This window comes from Mesoplodon mirus (assembly GCF_964341445.2).
Source record: "Mesoplodon mirus genome assembly, chromosome: 11".
In the NCBI taxonomy this organism is placed as follows: domain Eukaryota; kingdom Metazoa; phylum Chordata; class Mammalia; order Artiodactyla; family Ziphiidae; genus Mesoplodon; species Mesoplodon mirus.
In genome coordinates this window covers 97,379,689-97,401,648 of record NC_138987.1, presented here as the reverse complement: position 1 = coordinate 97,401,648, position 21,960 = coordinate 97,379,689, and the positions used below count along the sequence as shown (strand labels likewise).

Genomic DNA, 21,960 nt, shown 5'->3' with positions numbered 1-21,960 from the left:
AACCCACTAGCTGTTTACGTTCCCAACTGAGTCCAGGGGCGTCTGCATTTCAGTTCAAGCCGGGGACAGACGGGGCTGCGCTCTGTCAGACCTGCAGGCGCATGTACAGGCTGCCTGGCTGAACTCGGCGGGGCAGGCCCCAGCACTCCCCACCCTGGGCCTCTGAACTCCCAGCCGGGGGTCCCTTGCCCCCAGATCTGGAATTCCTCACGAGGAGTGCACAGAGCTGGAGGGGCTGGGTAAGGAAAGGAGATGGAAGGAAAAGGGATAAATAAAATGCGAGGGTTATCGGGGGAGAGAAGGAGAAAGTTCAAGGGGAGCACAGAGGTCAAGAGGGCTGCACAGAGCCGCGAAGCCTGCAGATAAAAACCTCTGCGGGAGTCGGGGGGGGGGGGGCTTCCCTGGTGGCGCAGTGGTTGAGAGTCCGCCTGCCGATGCAGCGGACATGGGTTCGTGCCCCAGTCCGGGAAGATCCCACATGCCGCGGAGGGGCTGGGCCCGTGAGCCATGGCCGCTGAGCCTGCGCATCTGGAGCCTGTGCTCCACAACGGGAGAGGCCACAACAGTGAGAGGCCCATGTACCGCAAAAAGAAAAAAAAAAACCTCTGGGGGGTGTGGGGAGGGTGGAGGAGACAGCCTTGAGGGAGCCAAGGGTCAGGCTCCAAACAGAAGGTCAACAGCATTGGCTGGGCACACCCACTACCCCTCCACCCATAACAGGGAGAAAGAGAAGAAAAGGAGGGCAAGTGGGACCTCAGTCCTTGAGAATCACCTTCATAAAGTCTGTCTCCTTCCTCCACCAGCACTCTTCCTGCCGAGAGCATCTTCATCCACGTAGAATCACGCCCACTCCCTCCTGCGCACACCCGGGACTACGGGGATTAAAGGCCAACACCAAGGGAGCAGGTAACACACAGCAAAGGGAGGTCTGATCTTGGGGCCTGGGGAAGGCACGTTCCTGGCTCCTTCCCTCTGGGAAGCCCACTCTGCATCTCATCCATGCTCATGCTCACTGGTCCAGCTGGGCGGCTCACTGGGAATTATCATCACCTTTCACAGACAGCACGGCGCTGCCTCTCAGCCCCTGAGCACATCCATCACCCACTGTCGCCCTGGAGGGGACACGCACTTGGCTTATGTTCCTGGTTACCACGGAGAGCAAAGCACTGAAGGCAGCATCCCATAGCAACAAGGCAGAGGGGCCCCTCCAGGCCTTTACACACACACACACACACACACACACACACATGCAGGCACCAACCCACTAGGACAGCTCACAGCCATGTGGAACAGCAGGCCCCAGGCCGGGCCTCTGGGCCTTCCCAAGAGTCAGCTGGCCCTCATGCCAGGTCCCCTGACACACAGCTGCCATCCACCCTCCAGGCCAGCAGCCCTTGAGATGCCAAGCAGACTTTTCCACTCATCCGGGCTTCTTAAGTCTCTGATAGACACCATGTGTCCCAACAGGAAAACACACACTCATCAACTCTACAGGATGCTCCAGATGTGATCAAAGCCGGAAAGGCAAAAGAAACCAGAGGTGGGTTGTGTGGAACGGGGAGAGGTTAATGGAGAGAAGAGAGGAATCCAGGGATGTGGGTACGGGGGTGCCCCTAAGAGGGGGCGAGTCCAATGGACAGAGCCCAGGACTGGGGTCCAGACTCCTGGGTTCCAACCCCAAATTCAACTTGCTCCCTGGGGAAACCCTGGGTCTTGCCCCAAGACCAGCTTCAGGCTTGAGATGGTATCCGGTACAGCCTAGAAAGTTAGCCCCAGAAGGGATGTTACAGATCACCTGGCCCAACCCCCTTGTTAGGTGAGGAAGGCAGCAGGTAATCTACCTGCCTGGAGCATCATCACCACCTCTAATCTCACACGTCCGGCCACCTCCTAGCTCACTGCTGTCTCTATTAAACGTCAGCATACTAAAGATTCCTTACTTGGAAGTGGCCTCAGACATGATACCTCTATCCCTCCACCTTGTTACTTCTGCTAGAGGATTTTGTTCTTTTTTTATTTTTAAAAAGAAGAGAATGGTTTTCAAGGATCCCCAGATCTAAAATTCCTAAGTCCCCACGACCTACGGCAACACCCTCTTTAAGGAACCAGATCTGTTTTATTCTAAAAGATCCTAGAAACCCTTTACCACCCCATCTGGGCACCTGACCACATCCGTCCACTACCCACACCCTCTGCCTTGGGGCCCCATTTGAGAAGCAGCCCATGTGTCTCACCAGCACGGTTTCCTCCTGCAAAGTGCAGCAAAGTGGTTAAAATAATGGACTCTGGAATGGTCCTGCCTGAGATTTGCAGCAAAGTGACTTATCTTCTCTGTACTGCTGTGTCCTCATCTTGAAAACAGGGGACAATGATTGTGCCAACTTCGCAGGGTTGCCGTGAAGATTAGACCAGATCAGGTCCACATTGGGCGAGGTGACACCGGTACCCGGTGAGCATGCGGTAAGTGCTGTGTCAGCCGTGGTCACCATCACACCCACAAAGACATCCCCGCTGGTGAATGGGGAGAGACAGTTCCCATGCACTGATTACCACCTAGTGAAACCTGCAGGTCAGTTGGCACGTGGAGGATAAGAAGACTGGACTCAGAGTCCCACGCCCCAGAATGCCCACCAAGTCCTCTCACAAGGACAGAGGGCGTCTGGGAGGAGAAGCTGTTCTTCTCCCCACACTCCCCACCCTCCCTCCATCCTGTTTGGCACAAAACGTACAATATCTCGGGTCCCTTCTAGCGCCCACACAGAGGAGCCTCAGGGCCTTTCAAAGTAAAAGCAACCGGCCCACATCAGTGCCGTCCACACATCTACACCCACGTAAGCCAAACCCTTCAAGGACAGGCTCTTTTCCTTAGGATAAAGCCCCAAATCTTCAAACGGCCCACGAATGAACGGAGCTCTGTGTCACCTTCAGCCACGTGGTACCAGGGAAAACACGTCATTTCTGGAGTCAGACAGGCCTGGGTTTGAATCTCAGATGGGCTGGCCTGTGGTTTCGGGAAGATCCTCCAGGGCCTGGTCCCTGCTTTGCCCCAGCCTGGCCCCCATTACTCCCCGCACTGCTGACCTAACGCCAGGCCCCCCAGGCCCCCTCTTTCTGTTGTGGGCAGCGTACCCTGTGGCAAAGAGAACTGACTCTGGAGCCAGACTTAGGAGTTGAAACCTCACCTCTTCCTTACTCACTAGCTGTGTGACGGCGGGTGACGTAACATCCTCTTTGTGTCTGAACTGCTCACCTGTAAACTGAGGGTAATAGTATGTCTCAAAGGGTCATTGTGAGTTAGCAAGCGCACGGGGCTTAAACAGCGCCTGGCACACGGGAAGCACCACGGGCCGTGAGCTACCGTCATTACTCTGCTCATCTCTGCCTGGCTCACTCACGCACCAAATCTTCGTTTAAATGTCACTTCCTCAACGGGCCTTCTCCAGTGAGGTTGGATTGCCCATGACACCCCATACTCTCCTACTGTAACCCATGTCACACTCACAATTAACTATACATTATCGGCATAAATTAGGAGTTTGGAATGAACGTATACACACTACTATGTATAAAATAAACAACAAGGACCTACTGTACAGCACAGGGAACTACACTCAATACCTTGTAATAATCTATAAGGGAAAAGATTCTGAAAGAGAATATATATATTGATATATTCAGTTTTATATATCACTTTGTTGTACACCTGAAACACACATCATTGTCGATCAACTATAGTCCAATAAAATTTTAAAACAATAAAAATAATAACAAAACACTATACTTAATCTGTCTTTCCTGCTAGCTCCTAAGTTCCACGAGACCAGACAAGGGTGGACCACAGGTCCACATATTTCCGGAACGGTCCTGGTTTATACCTGTTGTCTCACTGGGGCAGGTTACATGGGCGTTCAGCTAATATTGACTCCTCTCCCCTTAAGAAAGAGTATACTTTCCAGAAACATGGATTTGTGCTCAGCCATGTGACGGCTTTGGCCAGTGGAGCCCTAGCGGATGGGATGTCAACGATGCCTAAGAGGCACTGTGTGTGGGTGTGTGTGTTTCCCTGCCTTTCCTTGTGCTGTTGTGACTCACCATGAGAGGACCACGCCCAGGTAGCTTCTGATCTAGGGAGAGCATGCAGACCTGTGGAGACCTGAACACAGTCTGAAGCCTGGAGCCAAGCCCAGCCGACCCTCAGCCTGAAGCAGACCTTTTCCACTCAACCTACAGACACTTGAGCGAGAAAAATAAACAACCGTTGTTGTAAGCTGTAGATCTGGGGGTGGCTCGTTATGCAGTGTTATTTTGACAGACTCAGCATAACTAATAGTAATGCTCCCTTTCCCTCTCAAGAGTGTCCTAGGTTAAATGGTAAATTATCTAATCACCCAAGGTGATTAGGTAAGTTATCTATCAGTCCACATCTATCTTTTGCTTCACTTTAACTCTAGCACCTGAAACAATAAACACGAATAAAACAAACACAGCGAAGATGCCCAATATATATACTGCATTAAATGGAACTGAATTATCCATTCTCTTAAATCTCTGTCCCAAAACACTGAGTCTTCTCCCAACTGGATGGTGAGAGGTCTGAGTTGGGGGACTCTCCTCTCTGTTCCATGATGTCCCTGAGACATGCTTCCAGCTGGCTGCTGGATCATCAGAGGGCTTAACCTCACCCCCAGGGTTAAACCTTCAGAGAAGTGTTAGGGTGTCCATGGTGGGGGGAGGGGAGCAGTGTGATTCCCCTAGAATTTGACAGGAAGGGGAAATAGACCAGGGGGTAAGCATGGAGAATGAGAGGCTTGCCTGCCTGCCCAAAAGCTGAGAACTGGGCTGCATGTCAGCCTAAGGAAATACTGCCATTTTGTCAGAACTGATAACTGCTGGAAACTAAGCCATGGCCCTTACCCTCCTCCAGACTACAATTCCAAATAAAAAGTTCAAGGTCCCCGTCCTCCAATCTCATCTCTGTCTCTCCTGTGTTCAGTTAACACGGATTTTATGAAAGAAACCGACAGGGCTGAGGCAACAGCCCTGAGTCCTGAGCCCTCAAGGAGGGCTTCCTGAGGCCTGGAATGGGCTGGGCGATGCGGGCTGAGGGTCACAACCTCTCCACGTTGGAGTCAGCCACTCTGCCAGGGCAGACAGCCATCGCTGGCAGTTACCCAACTACCCACACCTTTGACTACCTTGAGAAAATCCCAAGAAGGTACTGGAGGACAGCAGTCTCCCAGGCAGCGATCTTGAAGCTTTTTGTTTTGTCTTTTTCTTGCTTATGTCTGTGACTTCCAAACCCACAGAATGCTGTGGTTTTCCGTTTCTGAAACAGAGGCATATGTCTGTGCAAAGCGCCTGGGCACGCCCAGCTAAGTAAATGGAGAGATCTTGCGGTCACTGTTGTAACGTGTGTCGCAGTGATGTTATTCAGTGTGTCAAGACGTCTTCTGTTTATGTTGGTCACATACCCATGTGGCGTGGGTGGAGAACATCACTCAGGAGAACATCCTTAGCAGGAGTGGGGAGCTCAGGGGTTCCAGAGACAGTGGCTCAAGGGGATCAAAGGGTCGGGCGGTGTCCATGGTGACCTATCCCCCCGCCAGTCCCCTCCTCCCTTCTGGGACAAGATCAGCCCCTTGGATCCACCTGAGGTCCTGCTTCCCACAGACAGATGACACCTGCCATCACAGCCTAGAGGGTTTGTGGAGGAGATGCAAAGATTCCTCTCTTTCTGTCTCTCAGCAAGAGGATGTGCACCAGATCCAAAGGGCTGAATGACTTGCCCAAAGTTTCCCAAGAGTGGGTGAGTGAGACGGACCATGCTCACCTCACAGCTAGGAGCGCACAAGTCCTGAACCCCCGAAAGCTCTGTTTTGCCACCTAAACCCCAGAGAAACCACTTGACAGCATCTCCTTTTGCTCCCCATCATCACGGCCCCTTTGTCTAGGCTTTCTTCCCCCTGCACCGTCTCAGATACCTCCTCCAACCACTTCCCGTAGCCCCAGGGCCCTCCTCTCAGCTGTCGGCAGCCTCAACCTGTTCTTGAGCCTCCCCGTCCGTCAGCATTTCCTCACCAAGAATGCTTCAACCTGACTCTTGTAAATCTCCCAACCATACTTCCTTCTTCCTTCAAATCTCTACGTTCTGCTCAAAACTCACCTGTCCTGTAAGTCTCATCTTTCTCTCATCAACCACACTAAAGCTAGTCACAAACCCCTTCAGAACCTTTGGCCCATCCCCTTGCCCACCACCTTGCCCCCAGCCCATCTACGCACAGCTCTGTGCCCGGGTTCCCTGTTGGGTACCACTTTACCTCTGAGGCTTCCATCAGATCTACTGGGAGCACGTGGGGTCCCACTGTTACACTTCAAGCTTCCTGCTTTCCCCCTTCTTTTCGCTTTGACACCACACCCACGACAAAGCTTGGCATCCAGTAGACCCATGATGTAGGGATCGACTCTTGTGTCAACAGACTCTGAGCTCTGGCCTGGATTTCTTGTGACCTCCCAAAACAAGTAAGAGGAACAAAATGCAGCTCTTCAAGGCAAAGGCACCTGCCTTAACACACTGACTCTGGTCCCATCTTGGAAACACCATTTCACTCTCACTGGGAAACACCAGGAAGACATTTCCATGACAAAGGCAGAGCCTCCACAAAATCCCACACCTGCCAGGAGGCAGACTCCCGGGATAGGCTGTGGAAGAGGCTTACCTGGTGCACAATGCTACCTGCTCAGGGGTCAGGTTACTAAACCTGCACCGGAGACATTGCAGCGAACTGAAGTCGGGAAGGAACCTACTTGGTGGACAAAAGCAAGAAGTGACAGGTGACAACCTGATGACATGGAAGAAGTCAGGGAAAAGAAAGACTATGAAAAGTAGAAAGGAGAAACCAAAAACATGGCATTCGGGGGTCCCCTAACAAACAGCTCTTGCAAGTGACACATCACGCCTGCTGAGACAGGGATGTTCACGAGGATGGCCCATCGCAGAGCAGGGCGCGACCTGGTCAGTGAGCCCCACTCCCCGCTCCGCAGACCACACCAGCTGTCCCTCAGAGGTTGCTGATCAAAGGGATTAACGCTAGGTATCTGGAAACCCAGCTTGCCCAACGTCTGGCTGGACGAAGCTCTGGGTCACCTTCAGCCATGTGGTACGAGGGCAAACACATAGTTTCTGGAGTCACACAGGCCTGGGTTTAAACCCCAGATGGGCTGGCTTGTGGCTTCAGGAAGCTCCTATCTCCCTGAGCTCAGGACCCCACCCCCTCACCCCCGTAACACGGAGGTAAGAACATCCACTTGGCAGGGTCACTAGGAGACACAGAGCACACACACGCAATGTGAATACAGTGCATTGCTTCACAATTTTAAAAAAACACAGTCTTGAAGTGAGAGAGTGGCACAGACATATATACACTACCAAACGTAAAACAGATAGCTAGTGGGAAGCAGCCGCATAGCACAGGGAGATCAGCTCGGTGCTTTGTGACCGCCTGGAGGGGTGGGATAGGGAGGGTGGGAGGGAGATGCAAGAGGGAGGGGATATGGGGATATATGTATAGCTGATTCACTTTGTTATAAAGCAGAAACAAACACACCATTGTAAAGAAATTATACTCCAATAAAGATGTTAAAAAATAGGCTTATGATTATACAATATTTGTCAAGACAAACTAAAAAACTATATAAAATTCTGCTAATTTAGGGAACAGTATAACTTCCCCCAGGGAGCAGATAAATAACAACTCTACCTAACCAGCCCTGTGTCCATCACCACACTCTTTGCACAACTATATCGTAATCCCCGCAATAATACTGTGGGGAAGGTAGGACAGGTGTTATGATCCCCATTTCATAGCTGAGGAAACAGAGGCTTGAGAGGGAACGGCTTGCCCCAGTATTATATCACCTGGAATCAAGGCTGGAGCCAAAACTGAGTTCTTCTCTTCCTGAACCCACTGCTCTCAGTCTAGAGAAATGTCCCTAGGCAGCTGCCTCGGGGTTTGATAAACACGTGGACAGTCGCTCTATCCATCTTCTAAATGAACAAGTGCAGCCTCACTCCGTCTCCACTTTTCCTAGAGTAGGAGCTCTTATTTGTTTAAGTCTGTCTTCATACGGCTGCCTCTCCACATCTCTGATCACATTTCTTTTCCTTCCCTGAAACAGTGCTAGCCTGGCTGGTTTTTCTCTAGGCAGGATAACCTGACTTGGACACAGGAGGTTTTGCCACGATTTGGTAAATCCCTAAGTGATGTGATCCTAAAATGTTTTATGAGATTTTCAGGGGTCTGTGGGTGCTGCCATGCATCAACGGATGCTTCCAGAAAGAGTCAGAGTCACCCCAAAAAATCTCTGCCTGAGGCACAGCTGATAGCCCTGAGGTCCCTCATCACAGATGACTGGTCTGGGGGTCAGCTTCCCCCCACCCCCATGATCTTTTCTATACCCTATTTTTCTATAGCCTCACAGTTACTCTTTGAAAATTTTCGCCATCAGTCCGTCCCTCCATTTCCCAGAAAAGCCACGTGGTCATCTACATGCTGGGGGACTTGACTTTGAGCTTGAGCTCCTGGAGAATGGGGTCATGCTTAATTCATCTCTACCCCCCAGCACCAGTGGCTCTCATGTGGTCAGTGCAAACAGGTGTCGGCTTAACTATACCAGGTGAGGTGTGCGTGCAGGAGGGCCCTGCTCTGACTTTCCCAGGCCAGTGGGTCCCAAAGAGGACGATCGCGATGATGAGGCTGTTTGAAGCGCCTGCATCCCAGGAGGACACACAGCGAGGCCAGGCGTGTTATGTGTGCGAACTGTTCGGGACACAAGAGCTATTTTCAACTAATTAAAGGCTGGCTACACAATAGGATGCTCTTGTTCAGAACAGGACTGAAACGGAGGGAAATCAGCAGAGTTCTTGCTCTGGCTCCATGACCATTTCTAGTGGCTAAAAATGTCCAGCAGACAAACAAGCTGCCCCCGAGGCCAGGCGTCTCCCCCATTACAAGAAAAATCATGCAGAGGCTGGGCATTTGCTCGATCAATATGCGGGGAGAGGAAGTCTTCAATTCCCCATTCCATGGCGGGGCACTGAGGTCAGCCAGCCTCTAAGCTCCTCCCACCTCTGTGATGCCATGGTTTGGTCCCAGTACTTCAAAGGTTGAGACCGGCAGATACCAAGGTGCTAGCCCCACACGTCACTTCTCCTTGGCTTCCTCTCTTGGGTCCAGCCTCATCTCCTTCCAGCCCTGGATGCTCTGCTAACTTACAGGTCAGAGGCAGGGACACGGGCCAGGTTGGCATAGAGTCCATGCAGGTGGGGCAAGATCTGCAAGTCAAGTTCTTGACTTGACCTCTCTCAACTGACAGTCAGGAGGGACCTGGCTTTGGGGCACTGTGATTTCTGGCCATCAACACCAGGCTCAACAAGAAGTCCATATTTGGGGCAGCCCAGGCTGGTGACAAAGACACATTCAGGACCTTTAACCTCAGCCTTTCAGAAAGCAATGTTTCCAATTCCAGCACCACCTCTTCCAGGAAGTCTTCCCTTATTCTGCTAGTAGCAACCACTCTCCATCTGTTGTCCCAACCTATCATGTTAGTACTTATATATGACAGTCCTGAAAAGCCCTCAATTCATCCCGCCTCCCATGGGTCTGTCTCCCTGTGTAACTGCTAGATCCATAAAGACGCAAACTCCACCCTACGTCTCGTTGTGCCTCCAGAGACTTGCTCACTGTGGACATCAGTAGATGTTTACTGCACTGAGCTGAACTGCCTTTGTAAAGCCCAGGGAAGGATCAAGAAGGAAGCAGCAGGGCTCAGGAAATAATTCGTCACAGGTTGATCAACATTTTTCCCTCTCCATTCCCTCCCCCAAACCAGCTGCAGCCAGTCCTTCCTGAGCCTGGCCTGCTGAGAAGCCTCCTAAGAAAGAACGTGCCTTCCTCCATCTCCCTCCTGGAGGGATGTGGATGCGTCATGTTTCAGGAGGTTAGAAGTGGGGCTCAGAGACACAGAGGGATGGATCAAATCACGCAACCTTCTAGTGGCCTTTCTGGGGAATTCTGGCAAGAACAAGCACCTCTGCCTTTTATCAGGAGCAGGAAAAGCCAATTCCTGGGATGCCGAGGTCCTGGATGGGCTCTCCACTGGTGCGGCTGGAGAGGGCTGGAAGTCCAGGATGGTAGAGACGTGTAGCAAGGTGGAGGCACAGTGCCACTCTTGCTGTCCACAGATGATGCCCAAAGGCTCTTGAAATGGCACAGATACCACTGTTAGGTCATTGAGGAAGCAGGACATTTCTGAGAGGACTCCGGACCTGCCCCAGGGATGGGCTACGCCCAGGGCCTGATCTTAGGAAGCCTCTCTTGGGAAATGGCATCCCTGAAAGAGGAGGGAACGAGGAAGAGCCATTCACTCCTCTCTAAACCGTAACCCCGATTTGACACAGTGGATGCTGCCCGTGTACGACGCCCTCGGTCCATTCCCCAAAGTCCACAGCTACACATCCCCTGAGCCCGGTGGACTTCTGGGCCCCTCTCCTCCTCATGCTGTCATAGTTAGGCAGCAGCAGACACTTTAAAATACAATTTTGCATCTCAACTTCAGCAAAGTACGGTTAGTAGCTAAATCTAACTCAGATGTTCAAAGCCTGTTGTTTTATCTCATCCATATCAAAACCTCCCAGCTAAGAAAATCTGCCCGTGAGCAGATGTTCATTTTAGTGAAAAGACAGGGCAGGGCGCTCACTAATATGGGATCACCCTGTATTAGTCAATCCAAAAGGCCCAGCCTCCCGGGTTCCCCAGAAAATAAAGGCCATTTCCCTCCTGGGATGTCAGGGAGTTAACCCAGGGCAGTGCAGGCAGAAATCTACTCCTCCGCCTGCAGGGACACTCATGTGGCCCCAAGGGACTAGTAGGGCCATTTCCCTCCAGCTAAAACATCATTTCCCTCACTGGCTCCAACACAAACCTTGTTTCTTCCAGGGCACAAGTGCTTCGGGCTAGAAGTTCCCAGAAGATTCTTCTGTGAGGGGGGTCGCTACTGGATACCTCCCTGGGGAGCTTCCCAGGCAACTCACATACACACACACACACATACACACACACACACTCCACTCAGGCCTGCAGGCCCCGAGGTTTCCAGAGCACGGGTAGGACTCAGGGTGGAGAGCTCTGCTGGGCTGGGAGCCCCATCAGCAATCTCACAGTGCAGCCTGCTGGGCCCGGATGCCCATGCAGCTGGCGGGGGAGGGGCGCGGGGTGCAGGGAAGGGGCGTCTTGCTCCCCCTCTGTCTACTTTACACACCTGGGAAAGGAGCCTCGAACCCTAAATCTCAAGTTTAGGCTCGAAGGGTTGCAGAAGGGAAGGGTGGCTCTACACGCCCAGGGACCTCCCACCCCGCTGGGCTCGCAGCCGCTCCGTGCTTTTGAATGTTCCAATCCGTGGGCACCGGGGGAGGAACAGTGCTCGGTGCTGCCGATGAGGAGCCGGGGGCCCAAGGCGACGGGCAGGAAACACCTCTGCTGGGCCTTCGAAGGGCTTACCTTCAACCTGGACAGGACCCCCCTGCCTCTGTGGATGCTTCAGCACTGACCACACGGGTGCAGTTCCTACGTGAGCACCAAGAGGGCGCAGTTCACAGGCATGCGCTGCGATGGAACCACAGGGTCAGGGGGGCCTCAGGCTGGGCCGTGGGCCACTAGGTCCCGACAGGTGAAGGCAGGAAGGATGGAGAAGAAGTGGCAGCAGAGAGAAGTGGCGCTGAAGACGCACCCACAGGAGTTGGTGTCAGACCGGGGACTGGGAGATGGAGGAGAGGAAGGAGGGGACGTGGACGCACGAGCTTAGGTGGAGCCGGCTGAGTGCGGGGAGCTCTTCCCACAGCTGCCACCCATTTCCTCTCCAGCTGCCTGCTCTTGGCGCCCCTGCCCACCTATGCCCCCAACGTCTCTGTCCCTTCCCTCTCTCCCCACCACAGTCCCCTCGTCTCTCTCCAGCAGAGTAAGTTCGGCACCCCTCTGGGTAGGCCACAGTCCCCCACTACAGCCCCCATACTACCCGTGTCCCATCCCCTCCCCTCCAGCCAGTGTCTGAAAGATGCCCGAGGCTCCAGGCGCGTCCGAGCCCCACATCCAGGCCACTGGCATCGTGCAGCAGGTGCGGAAGCGGCAGTGGACAGCCCCCAGCCCCACGGCACACTGCGCCCGTCTGGACAGCCTTGGGCTCTGCGTCCTCGGGAAACGCCAGGCCCCAGAGCCAGGATCTGCTCCAAAGGCACCTCTTCCCCCACAGGGGAGGCTGCTCCGGTGGCTGAAACGGAGGGCATGCCCGGAGCCATTGCCCACTCAGCTGGCGGCCGGTCACCTGAAGTCTCCAGAGGAAAACATGGGGCTCTCCGGGAGGGAGAATTTTTATTTTCTGGCATCGTATTTTTTCAAAAGGAGTGAATAGTTGGAGAAAACAGGCGACAGTGTGGGTGGCCACCAGAGACGCAGAGAGGATGATCAAAGCCCACCAGGCACGGAGGAAGCAGCCCTGGTGTGGCCCAGAGAACAGTCTAGGTGGCCGCACCTCACAAAAGGCCGCCAGGGGACGGGAGGTGCAGGGTGAGGGGGCCTCGGTCACCGGCATTTGTGGCACCACTCCCCGACCCCAGCCCCTCGGCTAACGGTCTTCAGCTGGAACAAACACCTGCTGTCCAACTGAGCTCCCAGTTCCCTGGGAGGGCCGTCCCACTCTGCGTGGGAGGTGAGCCTGCCCAAACTGTGACTCCCAGCCTGCTGTCTTCTTCCAAGAAGCAGCTGGAATCCCTCCCTCTGGACTTGATCCTTCTGGCGGCCACCCTTCTCGCGGTCCCAGCCCAGGGCGAGCAGCCCGGAACACTCTCTGAGTTTGCTGGCTGATGAATTAGCTCATTAAAGTGAGCCACAGGTGACTGAGTGGCAGCGAGTCCACTATGTCAGGCACAGGGCCGAGGGTCCCCATAGTTTCCAAATAAGTGTGCTCTATCAAATTTCCCCTGTAGAGCCCTAGCTCAGGCTCCCAGTTTCGGAAAACCAGGATGCCGAAGACCAAAGAGGGGACGTGACTTGACCAGAGCAACAATCGCCCCTAGTGGCCAAGCCTGGGCAAGACCCCAGTCTCCAGACCCTACTCAGCCCAGTGGTCCCCCATTGCACAGGGGTCCTCCCAACATGCCAGCTGGGAAAGAGGTGGGGTTTCAACAGCCCGTGGAGTTCCTAGAGCCCTCAACCCACTTGAGGCTAGTCAGACTACTGCCTTCTAGAAAGTTCTTTCCAAAAGCTTTTCGCCCATGTTCTGTAGAAACTGGGGAAATTCCCTAGGCAATAGGGCATCATTTTAGGAGCAGCACTAAAGGGAGAGGTTTAGGACCCAGTTCTCTTCTCCCTTCCAATTTTTTGGAGAAGCCATAAAAAGCCTGCATTTCCACGCAGACCAGCTGGCTTAGCCCTTATACGATGTGCCGGGTCTTCCCTTCTCTTGGTCAATACTGTGGCTACTTGGGAATGACCCAAGGATCTGCTTCACCCACGTTCTTCTCTAGGCAAATTTGAAGGACGATAATAAAAGAGAGAACTCTACTCACTCCTCTCCCCACAAGAGCAGGCAGGGAGAGACCACAGTGCTGAAGACCCCAAGATGCAAGTCACGGAACATCCGTCTTCATTACCTGCTGACCCACAGCAGCCACTGCCCTCGCCCACCCAGGAGCTGGCTCCCCATCTGTAGGACACACAGCAGGGGCGTCACAGCCTAGAACAGCCAAGCCCTCTGCTCGGCCAACACACTTCCAGGAGCCAAGACAGTTGGCAGAGACCTTCTGGGTCCTCCCAAGAGTCCCCTCCCACATCTTACCTGATGAGGTCAATAGGTTGAAACTTATAAAACACCCCATAGCGTGCCCATTCTTGATACAGCAGCTAAACAAACAAACAAAAAAAAAACAGGGAACCAGATTAGAGGTGAAGCAGGCAACTATTCACCTTTTCTTATTCAGCTTAGCAAGTCAACATTTGACACACACCCCTCCCCACCAAAGCCATCCTGGCAAGTCAAAATTGAATCCCCAAAGCCCAGCTTCCAGGAGAATTCTCAGGAGATATCCACAGGGAGACTCCAAAGGCAGGAGGCTGTAGACGCTGACTTCTCCTCCCCAAATAATAAAGGTGATCTTCATCACACTCTGGGTGTGCTGCACCTACCAAGCAAAGCCCCTCGCTCTTCACTCCCTCGCCTTGCTGAGTCCAGCCAGATGAGCCCTGGCGTTCATGTATTCACTCGTTTAATAAGTACTGACTGCATATCCACCTTGTGCCAGGCCCTGTCCAGACACTGGATAAAGCAGGAAACCAGACAAAGTCGCTGCCAGCGTGGTGCTTACCCCTTGTGTGCAGAGACGAATATTAACTTATAAATGCCACAGAGAAAAATAAATCAAGGTAGGGAGTAGAATATGAAGAGGGGGGTAGAGTGCTATTTTAGACAGGATGACAAGGGAACACCATTTACAACAGCCAAGACATGGAAACAACCTAAATATCCATCGATGGAGAAATGGATAAAGAAGATGTGGTACATATATACAATGGAACATTACTCAGCCATAAAAAAGAACAGAATAATGCCATTTTGCAGGGACATGGATGGACCTAGAGATTGTCACACTGAGTGAAGTAAGTCAGACAGAGAAAGACAAATATCATATGATATCACTTCTATGTGGAATCTAAAAAAATGGTACAAATAAACTCATTTACAAAACAGAAATAGAGTCACAGACGTAGAAAGCAAACTTAGGGTTACCAAGGGGGAAAGAGGGGGGGATAAACTGGGAGGTTGGGATTGACATACACACACGACTATATATAAAATAGATAACTAATAAGGACCTGCTGTATAGCACAGGGAACTCTACTCAATCCTCTCTAATGACCTATACGGGAAAAGAATCTAAAAAAGAGTGGATATGTGTATATGTGTAACAGATTCACTTTGTTGTACACCTGAAACTAACACAACATTGTAAATCAACTATACTCCAATAAAATTTTATTTAAAAGATAAAAAATAACAAAATAAATTAGTTTTAAAAATAATTATTGATAGGTATGTAAAAAAAAAAGAAAAGGATGGCAAGGGAGGGCCTCTCTGAGGAGGTGACATTTGGGCTGAGACCTGAAGGAGGTAGGTGGTTGTTTCACCTAGAAGAACACTCTTTCTGTGCCAAGGCCTAGAGGAAAGGGCATGTCCTAGGATGAAGAGGGAAGCCGGAAGGCTGGCGCTGAGCAAGGGGAGAGTCTTGGGACATAACCCCAGTTAAAAAGGACTGGGGTGGCCCGATCAGTCAGGGGCTTGTGGGCCATGCAAAGACCTTTGGACTTTGAAGGAAGCCATTAGGAGGTTGGCAGCAGCAGGGTCGTTGGGGGGGATACGACCTGGCACTATTAGAGTGTAGATGGCTCACTCTGGCTGCTGCAGGGGGAACAGTGAGAGCTGGTACAGGAGCAGGGGAGCTACTGTAATGGTCCAGGGGAGGGGTGATGGTGGCCTGTACCACAGAGGCAGTGGGACAAGCCGTGAGAAGGGGTTTATTCGGCTTGTATTTTAAAAGGAGAGTCAGTAAGATTTGCTGTTGGATTGGATGTGGGGTGAGAGAAAATGAGAACGTGGCCTGAGCAATCGAGTAGACGGTGATTTTATTCACTGAAATGGGGAAGAACAGGCTAGGGAGGGGGAACCAAGAGTTCCATTTGGGAGGCGTTTGTTGGAGATGCCATGTAGATGTCCACGTGGGGATATAGAGTGAGCAGCTGGATATAAAAGTCTGGAGTTCAAAGGAGAGTCCAGAGTCAGAGAAGACATGATTTGTACAGTCATCAAGTTACGGATGCAACTGTCAAAGAGAGAGAGGTAGAGAAGAGGCGTGACGCCGGGGCCCTGGGTGCTCCACCATTCAGAGGTCAAGGGGATGATAAGGAACAGCAGAAGAGCCAGAGGAACAATGGTGACATAGCACAGAACTAGAAGTGGGTGGTGTCCTGGAGGCCAAGGCACCATGGGATTCCAAGGGAAGAATACGGCTGACGGGTCAGGCTGGATGAGAACCAAGAAGTGACCTTGGACCCAGCGACCCATGGTTGACCTTGACAAGAGTGGTTCCAGATGGGCCAGATGGACACAGCAGAGGAGATCACCAGGCAACCCCTGGAAGAGCTGGAGCTCCAGGGCATCAAACCCGGGAGGTGATGCGACGATGCCTGCACACTGCCCATGTGGCTCTGCCGGGCCAGCTCGCACAGCCCTGCAGGGGAGGGAGGGTGCTGTAGACCCTTCCCTGTCTCTACAAATGTTTAATCACACAGTTCGAGACCAGGTGGATCGGGCTAAGCCCCGGGTTACAGGGTCCCGGGGCAGACCAGCAGTCAACAGGGATGAGCCTGTGTGCATCAAGTGCAAGAGGACAACCAGAGTAAATTGCAACAGTCCCTTTAAACCTGCCGAGTCTAGAACTTTCTAATGAGCTCCTAGCAAATACACTCTCTCCCTCAGAGTTATGCCATGTCCTCTTCACCTACCGGCCAAGCCTGCGAGCAGAGCCAGGAGGCTCTGCAGCTCCTTCTCACAGAGCTGTATTTCAGAGGCCTCGGATGTAATTCCAAGCATGTGGGTCTGACCCCAAACCTTTAGGGCAGGAAGCAACAAGGGGACCACACCATCTGATGGATCAGAGCATACAGGAGGCCAGGTCGGCTTCCTAGGGTCACATCGCTCAGCTGGCTTAAGTATTTCATGGGATTATAAAGAACCCAACTGTTAAAACCATCTGCAATGCCAGAGAACGGCAAGATGCACGAGACTCGGGGCCCTCCCTGAGGCCACAAGCTCCTGAGAGCAGCTGGACTTGGGACAGACAGAAAGACGCCAGCTGTAGCCGGCTTAGAGGCACTGATGGGACAGGGTGGACCAGGATGGGAGAGGATGGAATTCTACCTCCGGATCCTTCAATGACCTGTTGGATTTTTTGGCAGGTCACTTTCCCATTAGTGAAATGGGAGTTGTGCAGGATGGGAAAACTAGTCCTCAAGTGAAACCAAGAAGAAAGGTACCTTTCCCGTCAGAAAGACAAGACTGACTTTTGAACTGCCCACTAGAGAAGATAATCATCTGCAAAAGCTGGAAAATTCAGGACCAAGGGTTTAGAAACTGCTAGAGTTTCTAAACTTTAAGATGAGTATCTTCCAGGTTGTGCTTTGGGTTCCCTGTAAGTGGGTAGGGAAGCCAGGGGGAGCTGGTGGGACCCAGTCAGCCCCTGGAGGATGGTGACAGTCCCTCCCCTGGGATACCTGAGAAAAGCAGGTAAGTCTGGCGGATGTGGAATCAGGTGGCTGCTGGCAGTGGGAGGGGCCCATCCACACCCTCGCAGCCCAGCTCTCTAGAAAGGCAAGAAACCCCTGCTCTCCAGAGGGAGGGAGCCTCTCGTGAATTACCCTCTGGGAGGGGGCTGAGTCATCGAGACTGCAGGCCGCACTAGGCGAGCTGCGGGGAAGGAGATCGCTCTCCACCTATGAGGCGCATCCCCGGAACAGCCACAAATCACAGGGAAGAAGGAGGTGAACCCCAGGTATGGGCAGGATGGGCGGATCACCCCTAAAGGCCCGCAGAGGGGCGATCTCCCATCGGTCAGTTCTCAACCCTTCTCCACCTTGTCCAGCACCAAATTCAAGGGTTCTCCCTTGCACCCAACCAAAGTCCTTCCCGCAGCCCTCTGGAAGAACACTAGACTCTTAAAAGGTAACACATACGAATAAATGTGCTGCACATGTTCAGAGATTTCGGCTGGTTCTTTCAAGATACCTTTTAGGTCCCACCCATATGCTTCTGAAGCTCTAGGAAGGAAGCCAGCACGGCAGTGAGAGGTCCCCTTGCCATACATGAAAGACCGTGTCCACCTGGTGGTAGCGCTGGCTGGAATTTGGACACCAGGGTTTTAGTCCCGACGGGACAATCATTTCATGGACGTCGGAACCAGTCTCCTTGCCGTGCGGGGTATCCGTTTCCCAAGCCAAATGGACAGAAAAAAGCTTTCACTCTCACTCCTGGTTTCTCTTATCTCCCATCACAGCAAACTTTATTTCCCTAACCATGACCCTGGCAGAGGAAAATAAGGAGGCCAGGACTGGCTGGCAAACCCAAGGAAAAGCCACAAGAAATGGGTTGCTTGTCCTCCAAAGACACTTGTCCACCTTCACCGAGCAACCACCAAGATGCAGCTGTGTCCTGGCTGGTCTCTCTCTGCCTGCCAGATTCTACCCATTCCATCCTTTGGGGTGTGCACTGGGAGGAAGTAGCACTGGCCTAAGCAAAACAACTCCTGGGAGGGAAACATTTTGTTCAAAGGTTTTATTGTTAACAATAATATAATATCATTCCAGGCAAAGGTACATATATTTTGGATAGTCTACAATTTGCTTCTCTCTCCCTCTGTGCAGGTAACCGGGGGCTGGCTGATTTTTCCCAGGAGTACTGTGTGTTCCTGATCTCTGGAATGTTCCTGTAAAGTGTTCCACCTTGAGGGGCTGAGGGTTACCACCCACCCAGCAGGAGGTCTCTCAGGTGGGCAGTAGGTGGTGATCACTCTTTAAAGGGGAGTAATGTGAAAAGAAAAAGTAGGAGGACAGAAAATGGCTGGGGCCAGGGAGGTGAGATGTGGGGAGAAAGGCTTCCTCCTTTTCCTTTAAATTTGATCCGGGACTTTTCAGGAAATTAAACACCACCGAGACTATTAGCATCAGATAGAAAACAGATGAGGTTAAAACATGGAAAAACTACAGCAGATTCCCTGGGCAGGCAGAGAAGGGGACATATGTAAGCAATCACAGCAGTATTTCTGGAAAAGACCTTTTTATGTTTTTAATACTTAACACTTCATAACAGGGACTAATAGGCTGGATAAAAAGAAGGCTGCTCAAAAGCAACTTGGGGGATGAATGATTTTCCAGACAGCAGAGTCGGGGTGGGGAGAGGGGGTACACGGGCTTCTATTCCTCATCCTGCCCACCCTCATCTGTTCACCAGAGTAGCTGAAGGCTGGGGAACCTGGGTGGGAGGATGGCAGGAGGGGGTGATGGCCAGACAGACAGCCCCAACTAAAGAGGCTGGGTGATGCTCAGAGCATCACGCCGTGGTGGGAAGGGTGGTACCCATGCTCCTAGAGTACCCGAAAACAGAAGAAACGGGATCTAGATGGAGGGCTGGGGACAGGCAGGAGCTGTGACTGGCATAGGGGAGATCCTCCAAAGGGACCCTTTTCCCTCCCTTAAATATAACCTATTCCTAGCTGCCCGGAATATGCAGCAGGTTTCTCATCTATCATTTGGGAACGGCTGTACCCTACCTGTCTGCCTCGACAGAGAGGATAAGAATAACTTAAGGGTGACCCTCCCCAAACAAGCCGTAATGGCATGGATACTGGTATATTTTTAGCAGGAACACTAGATTTGAGGGTCAGAGGGGCACTAGCCCCTTCTCTGTTTATGGTAGCAGTGTTATCATGGGCAAGGTGCACAATCGTTCTGTGCCTCAGTTTCCCCATCTATCAATGAAGGGATTTGGATGCTCAGTGTTTCTCAGCCAAAGCTCTCTTGTCATCAGGGGCAGGGATACTGCCTCTGTGTGTGACTGTGGGATGTATTTCAGGATGGTTGGCATCACCGGTCCACCAGGCACTAAATGCCAATAGCACCCCCATACACAGTCACGTCAACGACCAGAAATGCCCTCACATTTCCAAACGCCTGGGGACAGGGAGCTGTGGAAGAACGGCTGGATATAGATAAGCAGTAAATAGAACACCCAGGACACGTCTACGCAGCGCCCCACCCCTGCATGGTCCTCGAGCACAGCATCAGGCTGGCTTACCTTTCTGTCATTCACGTCATCCCCTGGACTATCGTATTCACCCTGTAGGAGGAGAAAGCCAATGGAATGATCAAAAACAGAGAAAGCGTTTTCTTTTAAATTTTCTAACGTTATCCCTTTCTTTCATTCCCATTTCAGGAAGGAAGATCAAGAGAATGACACGTAAGGAGACACCGGTCCACTTCCTTGGTCACCAGCACCTGCTGTGTTTCCTGTGGGCAGCTTCTCACCCAGGGCGGCTCCCCTTACAGGCCTCAGAGACCCCCTGCCCCTCCTCACAGCAAACGCAACAGCAGAGCCCGACCTGGAAACGGACTAGCACATCAGGAAAACCCCCCTGTACCCTGGCCATACCCGGCAGAACCTCAATTCGCGTGTGCTCACAGCAAGGATGCTGGCGAGGAGAAAAGGTCACCTGGGAAATTCCTGCGGGCGCTCAGGGGTCCCCACCCCAGGGGTCTCATTTGGTACCACTGTGGGGTAGATGCTAAAGCGACCAACGGGGTGGACAGGGCAGTCTGGGGGCACCGAGTTCATGGGCCAGTTCAGTTTCTCACGAATCATCTTGAAGAATATCACTGCCTTATGTTATAGGATGTTTATGACGTTACTCGCAGCCAAGAAAAGCTTGAATCACAGTCTCTCTGTCTTCTTAACCAAACAACAGTATAAGGGATTTTGTGAGACATCCTTAAAATATGTCAAGATAGAAAAAAGATCTGACACTTAATACATCCTCACACAGGATGAGGAATTTCACATCCACACAAAGCTATCACGTATAAAAGATCACTTTCAGTCATTTGAGGGCCTGACGGTCCAGCCTGTGTTATTATTCGGTCTGGGACTCGCGCTCCCCACTATCCACCCACCTTCCCCATCTCCCTTTAACCCTCCACACGCCGTTATCTGTCTTCTCGCACTTTCCCAAAATCAAGGCAGGGAGTGTGGGGAAGCCCAGACAAAAACCAGTTCGTTCTGCCATCGGGGAAATAACGGGAACAATTTGAGACAACTGGCAAGAATCAAGTGGGGGTTATTTTCATTGACAAGTGGTCCGGAGCCAGCCCAGGTGGTTCAGCATCCTCATTCCCTCCTGCCTCACCGCCCGTATATCCACCACGTCACCTGCAGTGTCCACCCTGCTGACCGATGGAGGTGGTACTCACGTCGTGCAGGGGGTAGGCAGCCTCGTAGATATTATTGGCTATCAGAGAATTAATACCTGCAGAAGAAGGAAGATGAATACGGTAACTGTAGGGCAGGAGTTTCTCAACTTGACCTTGGTCTTCTGATGAATACTAACTCCCCCAGCCCCACCTCTCAGCTGAGAACCCCTACCCCTCCAGATCCTCCCAGTCGACGAGAAGTTCCTTTCGGGCTTGACTTCTCAGCATAAGAACAGTATTTTTTCATTTCCCAAATGCAAAGTTATGATTAAATAGCAGATACGCTCTCTCAAATGTCACATCCATCCTGTCCTCGTACACTCAGATCCCTCTGGTCCCAGAACCCTCACCACCACCGCCTCCATGGCCACAGCCGTGCGCTAAGAGTATCTGTGTTCAGTGACTGGCATAGGAATGACCACAGGGATTACTGTCATTATAATCAATAAACATGTCCATCAGAGCACCCCACCGCACTTCACCTGAACTCATTTCCGGCCCCTCGCTGTTCCTTCACAAGGCAGCGTGCATTATGGTCCACGACTGACCTGCCTGGACCCTTAGATCCCTAGGGCAGTGGTTCTCAAAGTGTGACCTGGGGAACCCTGGGTGTCCCCATGACCCTTTCAGGGGGTTCATAAGGTCAGACTATTTTTATAGTAGTACTAAGACACGGTTTGCTTTTATACTCCTATTCTCTCATGAGTCCACAGCCGAGTTTTGTGACCTGTGATGACATCATCCCCAGACAGCTAACGGAATGTGGGCTTGCGTATCCTCGTGCTTTAAACTTCTCTCAATTTTAACTTCAAATATAATAAATATTGATCAATATAACGCA

General features: G+C 52.0%; 1 protein-coding gene across 1 annotated transcript in view; it reads right to left on the bottom strand.

Moving 5' to 3' along the window:
* Nucleotides 1–21,960, bottom strand: part of ANO2 (anoctamin 2) — a gene marked incomplete at both ends in the record, with an annotated part of 328,154 nt that overhangs the window by 213,555 nt on the left and 92,639 nt on the right. The window contains 3 exons of the mRNA XM_082634789.1: nt 13,888–13,952; nt 19,951–19,992; nt 21,120–21,175. Coding sequence (XP_082490915.1) covers nt 13,888–13,952; nt 19,951–19,992; nt 21,120–21,175 — 163 coding nt within the window. The remainder of the gene's footprint in view (nt 1–13,887; nt 13,953–19,950; nt 19,993–21,119; nt 21,176–21,960) is intronic.